This window comes from Prunus dulcis, chromosome 6, assembly GCF_902201215.1.
Source record: "Prunus dulcis chromosome 6, ALMONDv2, whole genome shotgun sequence".
Classification (NCBI taxonomy): Eukaryota; Viridiplantae; Streptophyta; class Magnoliopsida; order Rosales; family Rosaceae; genus Prunus; species Prunus dulcis.
The window spans coordinates 26,330,492-26,343,603 of record NC_047655.1 but is presented as its reverse complement, the minus strand read 5'-3'; the positions used below and the strand labels follow the sequence as shown (position 1 = coordinate 26,343,603).

The following is a 13,112-nucleotide window of genomic DNA, read 5'->3' as shown; positions in this document are numbered from 1 at the left end:
GGTTCTAACTTGAAGAATGCAAGGCCCGGGTCCTGTTCCCTAGGGCCATTTTAAGCCCCTTGGAAGAGTCGGGTCACTTATACATTTGTAAGGAGAAAATTGTCAAATTGTCACAAGTGGGTTTCGGGTTTTCAGCCCCACAATGGATTGGGCTTTACTGTGAAAGTAGAATTGGGTTTGGGCTTTCATCATCAACTTAGAACTCTCATAATATTTTGTGATCTGTTTTGCCATAAAACTAGAAACAAAATTTAAGTAAATGTCTTTGTCCTTTTACTTTCATATATTTTTATATTACTCAATTTACTTAAGTTTACAATGTAAATAAGGAAGTACCCCCAATTTGGATTCAAATAAAAATACTAGAAAATCAAATTCCCACCAAATCAAAATATGAAAAATCAGTTTTAGTGCAAAATACGATATAGGCTAAAAATGATGCCTCATTAAGTCAATATATACTTCATATGAAAATCCCATAAAATCAAATTTTCTTATATGATGTGTAAGGAATAAAAGCCCCCAAAAATTATCTTGAGAAAATGATTATTCCGAAAAACCATTTTTCATACTTAGCCAATATTGCACCTCCGCTTAAAAAATTATGGGTCCGCCCGTGTCTATAAATACCAACCAATACTCTTCACTTTTAACACCAAATCCTCATAATTTTTTTTTCTATAAATACCAACCAATACAACTAATAAAATAAAATCTTATCCGATATGAATAGTATTGACACGTAGTAATCCAAAACAAAAAATCCGAAAATATTATCCAAATTAATTGTTTAAGTAAAAAAAAAGTTGTGAAAAAACAACAAAATGAATGGTACTTGCCCTTAGCCATGGCAATGGGTGGAAACACAAAAAACTATTTGCAAGGGCAACCACTATTCACATGAATAGTGGCTGCCCTAGCTCCCCCCTTGCCATGGCTAGGGGCAAATGGGTGGAGTTGCTCTTACATTTAAAAATTACTTGGGTTGCGCTGTAGGGATAGTAATAATTGAGTTTGGGCTTTCTGGTTACAATTGAAGGGGTTGGGATTTAGGGTTTATGCACTTGTATTTACGGTTATAATTGAAGGGTTTGGGCTTTATGGAGCGTACGAATTGGTTTTGGGGTACATGATTAAAATTCAAGTGTTTAGGGTTTGTGGTTTATGCGTCAAAGTTAAAATTGAAATGGGTTGAGCTCACAGTTAAAATTGATTGGGTGCAAAGGCTGTTATGGATCGTATTAATTGGGGTTGGCTTGTAGGGTTAAAATTCAAGGGTTACTATTTTATTTTTGGATTAACAGTTTTGAATTTTGGTTGAGCTTTATGGTTAACATTGAATTGGGTCTGGGCTTTTGGGGGCAAAGTATGGTTTATGGTAATTTTGAAATGGTGTTAAAAAAAATGTATGGCGGAGTTTATTCCGAATGGACAATTGTACCCCTACATGTTTCTATAAAACAGCCTCTCATGTCCAACCAAATTTCGAGCATATTATCATACACACTCTAACGTATCTATCTTCACCAAAAGCAAGGAAAAAACGGGGTCATTGTTGAACAAAACGGAAGGTTCGCTTTCGTTTGGAAAAATTCAACGGCCCGCCGAAAAAGGGGGCCAACAAACCTACTCTGTCCAACCAACGGGCTATTTATTCAAACGAACGTCGTCCTTTCGTTCCTGAAGAAAAGTTAAACGTTCACCCAAACAAGCTCCCCAACCACTTTACTTTTTCAAACAAATGAGCTACTTGTTTACAAGAACGCAACCAATGCGTTTGTTGAGGAAAGGTATCTGTTCGCCGAAAAAATATACCAACGAACTTACTTTTTCAAACAAACGGGTTGTTTGTTCATCTGAGCGCAAGTAATTGCTTTGGTTCATAAAAAGTTGACGTTCCACCGAAAACGGTTCCCACCAAAAGTACTTTTCATAACCAACAGGGTATTTATTCATATGAACGCATTACCTGTGTTCCTAGAGAAAAGCTCTCTGTTCGCGAAAAAATCTCCCCAACGACCTTACTTTTTCAAACAAATGAGAAACTTTTGAAGACAAACGCTCGTAGTGGCGTTTGTTCAGGAAAGTTATCTGTTGGCCGAAAAAATATACCAACGACCTAACTTTTTCAAACAAACGGGCTGTTTGTTCATTCGAACGCAAGAGTTTGATTTAGTTCAGAAAAATTCGACGTTCCGGCGAAAATGAAGGCCAACAAACTTACTTTTTCAAACCAACAGAGTATTTCTTCATACGAATGCAGTACTACGTTCGTGGAGAAAAGTAACCCGTTTGACCAAAAAATGCCCCAACTACCGCTCTTTTTCAAACAAATGGGAAACTTTTTCAGTACTACGTAAAATGTACGTTGGTTGAGGAAAGTTTTCTGTTCGCTGAAAAAATATACCCAACAACCCTACTCTTTCACACAAACGGGGTGTTTGTTAAGTGAACATAAGGGTTGTGTTTGTTTAGTAAAGTTACCCATTCCCACACAAATGGGCCCCACTAGCGTACTTTTTCAAACAAACTAGGTGCGTCTTGAACCAAACAGAAGGGGGTGCGTTGGTTCAGAAAAATCCCACGTTCCCCCGAAAAAGAACCCCAACAGAAAAAAAAATTTAAACAAACGTTATTTGTTTTCATACTAACGCAAGGAGTTCGTTCAATGACGAAAGTTACCAGTTCGACGGAAAAAGGATCCAACGAACTCACTTTTTCTAATAAACGTGGTCTTTGTTCAAGTTAACGCAAGTGTTGCGTTCGTTGAGTAAAGTTGACCGTTCCCCGGAAATATGACCCCAACGAACTTACTTTTTCAAACAAACGAGGTATGTGTTCAACAGAACTTAATGGAGTGTCTTCGTTTAGGAAAATTCGACGTTCCGCCGAAAAAGAAACCCCAGTCCAAACTACAAAACGACCAAGTACAACGAACCAGGGTAAAATGAATGATTATTTAAGGACTTACTTCCTCTACATTTCAACTCAAAGACTTCCACCTATTTTGTACTTAATCCATTATTGAAACACAATCTGAGAGACAAAAACAGAAAACCCATACAATGTCCCATTCAATGGTTGGTAGCTCAAGAGGCTCCACCACACCTAAGAACAAGAGGGTGGGTGATGATGGTGTTAATTCATCGAATTATGTCCGCCAACAAGTCAAACGAGCCCATGATGTCACGAAGCCTCCCACCGAGGCTAGTAACAACATCTTTGATGAAGGAGATTCAACGACCAAGTACGAGCTTTACAATGGCGGGATTGAGGTAGGCTTTGAGATGTTTAGGAAATACGCACAGCTTGTTGATGGTGGTTCAACTAAGTGGGACAAGATCCAGGTATACGAAGCAATTGCTATTTTGGAGAAGCGAGCTCCGTGAAACACCGGTATTGTATGATGAGCGACTGGTGTTGGTTGTCATCATTTCTGATGTCATTTCTGATGTTATAATTTCAGCCATAATATCGCATGTTAAATGTTAGAATCGGTATGGTAGAATAGATTTAGGGTATAAAATGTACAAAAAAATAACCCCAAAATATGGTTACGACACCTTTATTATCAATCTAGTAGGAACTCCTGTTTGGTAAATGAAGTCGGGGCTTCAATACCCTTCTATCATGTTCCCATTGGGGCAACAAAAAAACTCAGGTGTCCAATGTATTACGCGAAGTATATAACGTCCAATTGGCCGTCACGTAATGCAATTGTCCATGATATACTGCAAACACAACGTCCCTGTATGCAAACAGGAATAAGTACATGCAATTGCACAACCTTAACCATCAACCTTATGTGCATGCAGTTACAGTATATGGAACAAATAATAATAATAATTTACTATTTTTTTAGTTTTATATTATTCTATAGATAATATGTCTATTTTATATAATTCATATAGCAATATATATAATATAGAATTTATATATTTGTGACCTTTTTATTTTCTACTATTTCATATATAGTTTCCGAAGACATATAGAGCCCTTCCGGAACCCCTTCTTTCTTCTTGAACATCACCTTTTCCTTTGCCTTCTTGAAGTCTATATGTGTCACCTGATGCACACAATTTAAATGTAACACCCACGTTAATTACAATGATTAAGCAACCAGTTGAATCAAACACAGTAAGAAATGATAAACAAATTTCAGAGATTGAAGATGGGGAAGGGAGGTTGGAAGATCAAAGTGTCTTTCTCACCTTCATACGGCGCTCTCTAAAAGCAAGCAAACCAGCTTCAGTACATATTGCCGTTATATCAGACCCAGAGAACTCATCCTTGGTCATAACAAATTCTTCTAAGTTGACATCATCAGCCAACGTCATCCTGGATGTGTGAATCTGCAATCAATAGATCCAATCATCGTTACTCACAACCATAAAAACTTGGCACGTTTCATGTTGAATTTGTTTATTTCTTATAAACAGTCGTGTCAATTTACCTGGAAGATGCGCCTCCTTGTTTTGATATCAGGAAGAGGGAATTCAATCTTCCTATCTATTCGGCCAGGACGAAGCAAGGCTGGGTCAAGACTCTCAATTGTATTTGTTGCCAAGATGACGTTGACATCTCCTCTTGAATCAAACCCATCTAACTGGTTCAGTAACTCCAACATGGTCCTCTGAATTTCACGTTCACCACCTGAATGGGCATCATACCTGCAGACAAAAGATCATCAGGAACATTTGATTAACAGTAATTTACAATCTTTTCATCAATGTTGAGCGACTTGCAGATGACCGCTTAACAGTGAATTACTAAGTATCATCTGTAGCAGCCGAATGGAGACTGTCTATGCAACTAAGTATCACAGTCTGATTAGGTTTCGAGTACAACAAAATCACAAACTAAATTGCCCACATTTCCCAAACCATTTATCAAAGCAAAATTCCAATTTCCTATCAACAAGAGCTAAAATTAACAAAACCAGCATCAAAAACCCCAAAAACCCAATACCCCAATTACCTTATTATGCATCAAAATGGCACAACCAGGCTCGAGCTCGTCCTTATCTACAAAGGACAAAATCCCAACATAGTACTGAGGCCCAACCGAAGACGAAACAATGGCATGGTTTTTAGAAGAAGATTCTATATAATTTTAAATTCTAAACAAAAAATTTGATTTCATATTTGTAATTCGTTTGCTTCAGTTGTTTAGAACAAATCTGAAGTGCATCAACAATGAGTCTTGTTATGGTAATAAATCAATATTAACTTATATTGATTATATCTCAATTATATCTAAATACAAAGTAATAGAAATAAAATAGAATTATAGTGGATGAATCTTCAAACAAGACACATACCGTAGCAAACAAGTGAAACTAGGCGGTTCGATCTGGTCATGAAATGTTTCTATGTCGTCAAGAAAACCAAAATACCATTTCTAAGCGAATAATGGAATTACATCGTGTCATGCAATTGCACTTGCTATACTACAAAAGCACCCTGACTGTGCGCAAATAGGGATATATACATGCCATTACACCTAATTTGTACACTGTAAACCCTTATCACCTACTGTCAAAATGAATCTACTTTGCCTGGGAGCGTGTTATTGGCTTCCTTGCGATGGGATGATGAGGGATGAAGGGATCCTTCTGTTCGACCAACTTGTCAAGTTGTTCGTCGACAACTCTTCGAGCGGACTCCCTTACTTCCTTTAGACGCCGGTTTCTTGGGTTCTTCAGCAACGATAGTGCAATGCGAACGCGCTCACTTGCATGTTGAAACTGCAAATAAAAAACAGCCCGTCAAAGATATGATTAACAAAAATATCAGACATTTGACAAAAGCATGAAACGATATATATGCCGACTCACTTTATTTGAACCGTGTGATCTGCATTCAATGTCTTGTAGCCAATTCATAACGAACACACCACAATCGCATCCATTTACTTGTCTACGGGCCTTGTCAGTTCGCACAATGTTGAATTTTGCAAACTGCCATCCCTTTTCAAAATAGTTGACAATCTCCTCATTGTAAATGTGGTCCAACACTTTCATCTACAACACAATCAATGCAAATGAATTCTTAGTCGGGTTGTTAGGACAATAAAAATACAAACGGACCATTACGTCAATTAAACTTACAATTCGTTCTGCTTGTTGATAACGACCTGCGTTGTACTTAGGACCGGGGAGGCTATCCCATATTTCAACTTTTTTATCGCTAGGAAGCACCACAATCAAATACCAATGACTCCCGATTCGATCAAAAACGGGAATGAACATCTAGCAGCACAATGACTTACTTAGAAAAACATGCGTATACAAAAGCACACTAAAGATGTTCTAAATAACAACTTAAATTCTTACCTTCTCGCACTTCTTAAGCCCTACGGTGAACCGATTTGTGTTTTCCCTTCTTAGTTTGACAGCCAATTCGAAAAGTTGACCATCTCTTGTATTTTGAACTTGCTCCTACATTCACATATACTGTAAGCGTAAATTCATTTACCAAATGACAAACTATAACAGTATGCAAAATATGAATGCTTACCGCCATATATGTGGGGAAGTACCAATTCCCTGACCCCTTTTCTTGTAGATAATACACGTGTGCGTTGAGTACTCCATCATTAATCCACTCTTCGGGCCTCAAGCACATGAACTCACCTCTCGTGACATGATGTTTGTTTTCAATTTGAATTATAATTTCGTCACTACAACAGAAGAAGAAAGCAATTCTTATAATTAAATTCACGTGCGCAAGAACATATCAGGAATTTGGTCAATGGCATAATTCAACATTTGTAAGTAGTTACCTTGAAAGGTTGTTAGACCTAAAAATATAACTAAATAACTCTAAATCGGAGTCTTCTAAGTCCCCGGGTTTTAATTTGAAAGGCCCAATTTTCATCTTAGACGTCGTTGAATGCACAACCTTTCCTTTTGCGGTTGACGGGTCAACCCATGGCTCTCTACAAAGAACTCCTGGACGCCTTTCGCCCGTTCGACGTGTTTTAATTCGAGTTTCATCACCACGGGCCGGTTTTGTGAACTTCCTCTTTTCCACGCCAATTTTCAACTGCGGAAAAAGGAATTCGAATATTACATTTACGAAAAAGAAAAGTTAAGTATTTTACAACTATGTAAATAAATGCATGCTTAAAAAATCTAAAAGATAACAACAAACTCGATCTTCAAACTCCTAATCGGTCATCATACCTCGGGTTCACTGAAACTCTGTCCATCCGGTAATGGCATCCAAGTATTGTTTACATCAACTACACCTTTCTCCTTTAATTTGCTAGCTTCTTCACCCTTCTTCTTCACAACACTCTCACCACCTTGATCTCGTTCTTTCAGTGGACTGTCCTTAGTTTGATTTACATCTTCATGTCCCGGATGAAGATGTTGTCTTGCGTCTTTATTGAAGGAGCTCACTTGACTCATTACCTTGTCAGTGAATTCCAACATTGACCGCTGGACCTCCGCCTGTATTATCGGCCCCAAAGTTATAGCAAGTCCTTCAACTGATCGCTTCACCTCGGCCTGTATTATTGGCGCCAAACTGACTGCAACTTCTTGAACAATTCTTTCAAGGTTTACTCTCGACACTTCATTCGTTGGACTGTGCTTTGAAACTACCCGAACGGTTGGACTATCAAACCCACCTTGCTTTCTGACCCATATAATCATTTTCCACACCGACTTATTGTCCCATGACACAATGGGATCCAAAGACTTATCAACATATACTCCACCATGGAGAATTGAATCGAAATACAGTAGTTGGAGAAATAGTAGTGACCCATTTACATACAAAACTTTCTTTGCTTTGAACGACCTAATACCTTCACATAAGAAGTTGAATCCATGGTCGGCCCAGTTCTTAGTCTCTATCTTCCCTGGGATCGTCAAGAAAGTTAAATAGTTCCCCGTCACTGATGGTGAGGAGGTCGGGCAAAGTACAGTGCCAAGTGCGAACATCACAAATCGAACTTTAAAGTCCTCATCGGCATTTTCGCACTTTTCCAATTGTTCACCTAAATCCCTTACTAATAATCTCTTGCCATTTCCACCGAAACTTTTCACTAACTCTTTCACCTTTTCATCTTCTACCAGCCACTCAAGTTCAACAACCTCGCCGGTGTTCTTAAGACCCATAACACGCCCAAACTCAACGGCACTTATTCCAATCACTTTGCCGTGCAGTTGTATAGAAGACGTATCAGGATTGAACCTTTCAGTTAGAAATTTGCATAGTTTGCGGTGTAAACGAGTGCAACACAAAGATGCCACTTTACCAAACCCAATTTCATTAATTGCTAAGCGCTTCTGATTCGACAATTTTTCCACCGTCTGATGGAATCGATCCGGGCTGCATCTACTGGTAAAACCCTTCTCATTCAGTGAGACGTTTACTTGCCCACTTGATCCTTCTACTTGCCCACCCGATAAATCCAAGGCAGAGCCATATGTTGCCTTCTCTTGAGGGTTCAATTTCCTCCATTTATTAGCAATCTCTTCTCGTTCCTGAAACAAAAAAATTTCCTCATTAAAAGACCCTATTTAATAAAATAATTACTAAACTGCCCAATCCATTGCCATCTCTCACCTTTCTGTCCAACTTTGCATTTGCCTCTTTCCCCATTTCATGTCGTTGTTTTTTCCTGTAAATCATTTATTTTTAATCAATTAACCATCACAATATTAAGCAACCACATTTCCAATTTTAAGATGTACGCGTAACTTACATGAAATTAAAAAATGCATCTCGCCCAACTCTTGATTGTTGCACATTACTGTTGCCCTTGCGTTTTCCTTTTGCTGATCCCCTTTTTTTAGCTTCCATAACTTGCGCAAATCAAGCACAACTTACTATCATGCAATTGTCTGTAGCGCCGAGAATTTGAATACTAATCCAAAGCCTAATGCCCCCTAAACCCCATAAGCACCACAACATCACATTGCTTAATTAAAAACATACGGGGACCTGGATTTGCATACAGTAGCTTAGTAATTGCATATACTTATATGCAATTGCTCGATACTACTTGCAAGTGCATCAGCCCTCGATTATTACATTGCACAGATAATGCACACAACCCACCCATGCATTTCTCTATTGGGTCGGGATTCTTACTCATTTCAAATCCCAATACAAATCTTAACCAATCCTCACATTACACTTTCGGAACACTTTAATCCCCATAACAAATTATTCTAAAGCACAGTCAAAGCTACCTACATACCACGAAATCACCTGAGTTGCATAATTTGAAACAAAAACTATATACTGTCATTGCATTCAATGACTTGGATTTGCATACAGGCTATTAGTAATTGCATATAGAGATATGCAATTGCATATTTAGCTATGCAATTGCATATTTAGCTATGCTATTGCATTTTGAGCTATGCAATTCCACGAACATTACAACTATGGGGTTTGGAAATACGTGCATACTTTGGAAAAAAAAAACTATATAGAGAGATATGCAATTGCATGAACATTACAGCCATCAATGTCAGATACCCACTTCACCTCACGCCACTTTCAGAATCACAAACCCACCACAATTAAATCATACACAATCAGAGCCCTCATGGGTATTTATATATACAATCAGATCAAGAGGCACTATAACAACCCAGCAGAAATGCAGAGTGGGAAAAGAAATACAAAATTTGAATCATTAATTTCTGGAATTGTTCAATGAAAAAACTGAAACAACAATTCAAAATCACTAGAAGAATAAATTAAATAGAACCATCAATTACACATAACGAAAATCAACACACGAACTTACCGAGATGGAGGAAGCGGCTGGAGAAGACGAAGTGGGTTTCTGGGTTTTGGCTGAAATCTGCTCCTCAGATGGAGAAGACGAAGTGGGGGGAGCTTCTTCAGGCTGTAGGAAGCTGTGCAGCAAAGCTAGGTTTTGAATTCACCGAAATAGAGCTGTGGCTGTGCAAAGCTATGGAGGAGGAGATAGACAGACGAAATCGATCTGTGCAAAGCTAGGTTTTGAACGAGAGGAGGAGATAGACAGACGAAATCGATCTGAGCGGGCCTTTTTTTTTTCCTTAGTTCTGTGCAAAGCTAGGTTTTGAACGAGCGGGACTTTTTTTTTTTTTTCCTTTAGTTTAACTGGTTAACCAAAACAACCGGTTTTCATTGTTTTTAAAAAAAGGCCACGTGATGGGCTGTACGGGTGCACCCAGTGCACCACAGACAAACTCTTAGATGAGTATTTTATTTAGATGAAAAGTGATTCATTCCTTTCCTTTATGGATTCATCTTGTTAGGTTGATCTATTGAAGAATGAGCTTGGATTTGATGAGGCTTTTAACTATAAAGAAGAGGCTGACTTGAATGCGGCTTTCAAAAGGTACATATGAGTAATGATAGAGAGATTACATTTATAAACCCTAGCGTACCATGAATATAATGAGTTTCAACTCTATTAGACAAGTGGTTAGTTGACATGTGGTATATAAAGCAGTCTACAAATGTGATCTCCCTATCATTTTCTGTAACATATTTATTATGTTATACTAGTTTCCTTTAGTAAGAAAAGAAAGGAAAAAACGATTATTAAGAATTTGTGTGTTGTTAGGGTTCGTTATTGGGCTGGGCCAACTCAAAAAATTTGGGTTCGAGCCAAGACCTCATAGGCCTAAATGGGCCAGACTTTTTGTTAAAAAGTCTTTTCAATCTTTTTGTTACACATTTCGTTTTTTCAAAAGTGATGGATATAGAGTATTCTCTTAAACAATAGTATAGATTACTATATAATTTAAGAAAACAAAAATATAATAGCCAAACTTTTTTACTAAACCTAGACCAATAACCAATATATTTAAAAAATATTATACCTAAAAATGAAACTTATGATGTGCAATTTGTGCCTTAATTAACTTATATCCCAAATTAGGATTGACATCATGAAAATTAAAGCAATTTGTGCCTTTAAAATTAATAAGCCCAGAATAAGCTTTCAAATTCTTTATTGAACCGTTAAATTTGAACTTGACAAAAAAGGGGCACTAAGAGATATAGTGCATATATTGCTTGTTTGTTACAAAATTTTAGACAACACTGAAAAAATTAACTTAATTTATAACATGCGTAAATAAAATAAAAAGTTTATTAGTTTATCATACATATTACATTATTTTGATTAAGTATAAAATGAGGTTAGGGAATGCATCAATTAATCTTTAAAAAATGAAAAGCATAAGCGGGCGGGCCGAGCGGGCCTAACCATCTTGCTAGGCCGGACTTTGACCCATCAAGCCACGGACTACCCACTTCGGAGCCGCGGGCCAAATGATGATCCTTATATGTTGTATATGATGCTTTGAAGCTTGAGCTTTCTTGAGTGAAGGATAAATTTTCTTTGTAATTACCATACACTTGCCAGGTATTTCCCTGAAGGCATTGATATTTACTTTGACAATGTTGGAGGCAAAACGCTAGACGCAGTGCTCCTCAACATGAGAGTCCATGGCCGCATTGCTGTATGTGGAATGATCTCACAGTACAATCTTGATCAAGCAGAAGGGGTAACAAATTTGATGCACCTTGTGTACAAACGTATCCGCCTCCATGGATTTTCGGTAAGAGATCACTATCACATCCATCCGAAATTCGTGGAGTTTATGCTGCCTTACATTAGGCAAGGAAAGATTGTTTATGTGGAAGACATAGTTGAAGGCCTTGAGAGTGGTCCAAGAGCGCTGGTTGGACTTTTTAAGGGTCTTAACTTTGGAAAACAAGTAGTTGACGTCTCTGCATGAATAAGTTGTTTTGTCAATCGATTTGGTGTGCTTGTGTTTCTAACCGCTATAACTTTGTTAAGTGGCTCTTTGGTTTTATTTTTATGTTTTTGGATCCTTTTTGGGATTGCATATGTTAAGTGGTGCACTTTGTCATACAGAAGATATTCATCAATAATAAGGGCTAATTTAGGATTGTTGTCACTTTTAAAAAAAGATGCTTCTGTTGTGTTTTAGAAATAATGAGCTGTAAAGTAGTTCCATGCTTGTTAAACAATATTTTTAAAGTGTTGTTAGTATAAAAAGTTATGTCACAACCGTTTGGTAAATTTTGATATAATACTAGTAATTGTTGATAATGACTAAAACATACATGATATGTCAAAAGTGTTACATGGTAACTATGTGGTGGTGGTGGTGGTGGTGGTATAGGTGAAGGTTGAGTTGGTGGTGGTGGTGGAGGTGGTGGTGGGTGGTGGGGGTAGTGATGTTAGTACATGTGGTGGTGGTTTGTAGTGGTTGTGGTGGTATAGGTGGAGGTGGAAGTAGAGGTGGAGTTGGTGGTAGAGGTGGTGGATGGTGGTAGTGGTAAATGTCAAATCGAGGTACGAGTGATCAAATAAGTGTACAATAAAAGTTCTTGGGAATTAGATTGATAACAGTGTTTTACGAATCATATTTAACAAGAAAATTGGGACATATTTTCACATTTATTGAGTTACTGTGGAACTTTATAGCCCATATGGGTCACATAGGATAATCAAGTCGGCAATAAAGCTTGGGTGGTATGACATCCTCTATAGGCCTAGAAGTGTCATATAAAGGCACAAGGTTTGGCAAATTCTGTAGTTGAATTACCACATCGACTTATAGAGGTGTGCTACGGGCACCAACTTAAATACCAATTTAATGATACCAACCTATGTGGCAAATGACATGACAATTTATGTCATATGCCACATCATTTTTTTTTATTAGTTAAATTTTAACAATTTTTTTGTCAGAATTAACTTAATTATTTAGTTTAAAATAAATAAATTATGCTCCACGCCTCCCTTCCTTCTCGGATCTACTACCATGGCCTCCTTCCTCCCCAACTTGTATGCCCTTATTATTAAGCACATTGAATTTGGCTTTCAGGGTGTGACATATTTTTACCAATCCCATGAAGCTTTTCTTATCTTTGAATGCTTAAGTGCTAACCATTGTGTGTTTCCCTTGCTTTAGGAAGATTGCCTCACTCAGCAAGAATGTATGGTGAGGTGTTTGTGAATGGTGCAAAATCGGTACATGTACATGGCCACGACACCGATATATAAATGAGAAGAGAATTCCTTGGTCAGTATCAATATTGCGAAACTGTTGC

At 37.7% G+C, this 13,112-nt stretch overlaps 2 protein-coding genes and 1 long non-coding RNA gene across 3 annotated transcripts; 1 reads left to right on the top strand and 2 right to left on the bottom strand.

Annotated features, from left to right (window-relative positions):
- Positions 1 to 3,991: 3,991 nt before the first annotated feature.
- On the bottom strand, positions 3,992 to 4,553 carry LOC117632656. The gene is made up of 3 exons (XR_004586501.1): positions 4,454 to 4,553; positions 4,212 to 4,352; positions 3,992 to 4,066 (listed from the first exon to the last, which is right to left on the bottom strand). It is a non-coding gene; the product is annotated as an uncharacterized LOC117632656 (long non-coding RNA).
- A 714-nt stretch (positions 4,554 to 5,267) lies between these two features.
- Positions 5,268 to 8,572, bottom strand: LOC117630574. The gene is made up of 8 exons (XM_034363278.1): positions 8,555 to 8,572; positions 7,187 to 8,497; positions 6,784 to 7,046; positions 6,519 to 6,681; positions 6,335 to 6,439; positions 6,110 to 6,250; positions 5,837 to 6,022; positions 5,268 to 5,746 (listed from the first exon to the last, which is right to left on the bottom strand). Exons 1-8 carry the CDS (start codon positions 8,570 to 8,572, stop codon positions 5,549 to 5,551), a joined length of 2,385 nt encoding a protein of 794 aa, XP_034219169.1. The 3' UTR covers positions 5,268 to 5,548.
- Positions 8,573 to 9,778: 1,206 nt separating this feature from the next.
- On the top strand, positions 9,779 to 11,767 carry LOC117630573 (2-alkenal reductase (NADP(+)-dependent)-like). The gene is made up of 3 exons (XM_034363277.1): positions 9,779 to 9,856; positions 10,274 to 10,356; positions 11,392 to 11,767. The coding sequence occupies exons 1-3, from the start codon at positions 9,779 to 9,781 to the stop codon at positions 11,765 to 11,767; spliced, it is 537 nt and encodes a 178-aa protein (XP_034219168.1).
- The last annotated feature ends 1,345 nt before the right edge of the window (positions 11,768 to 13,112 follow it).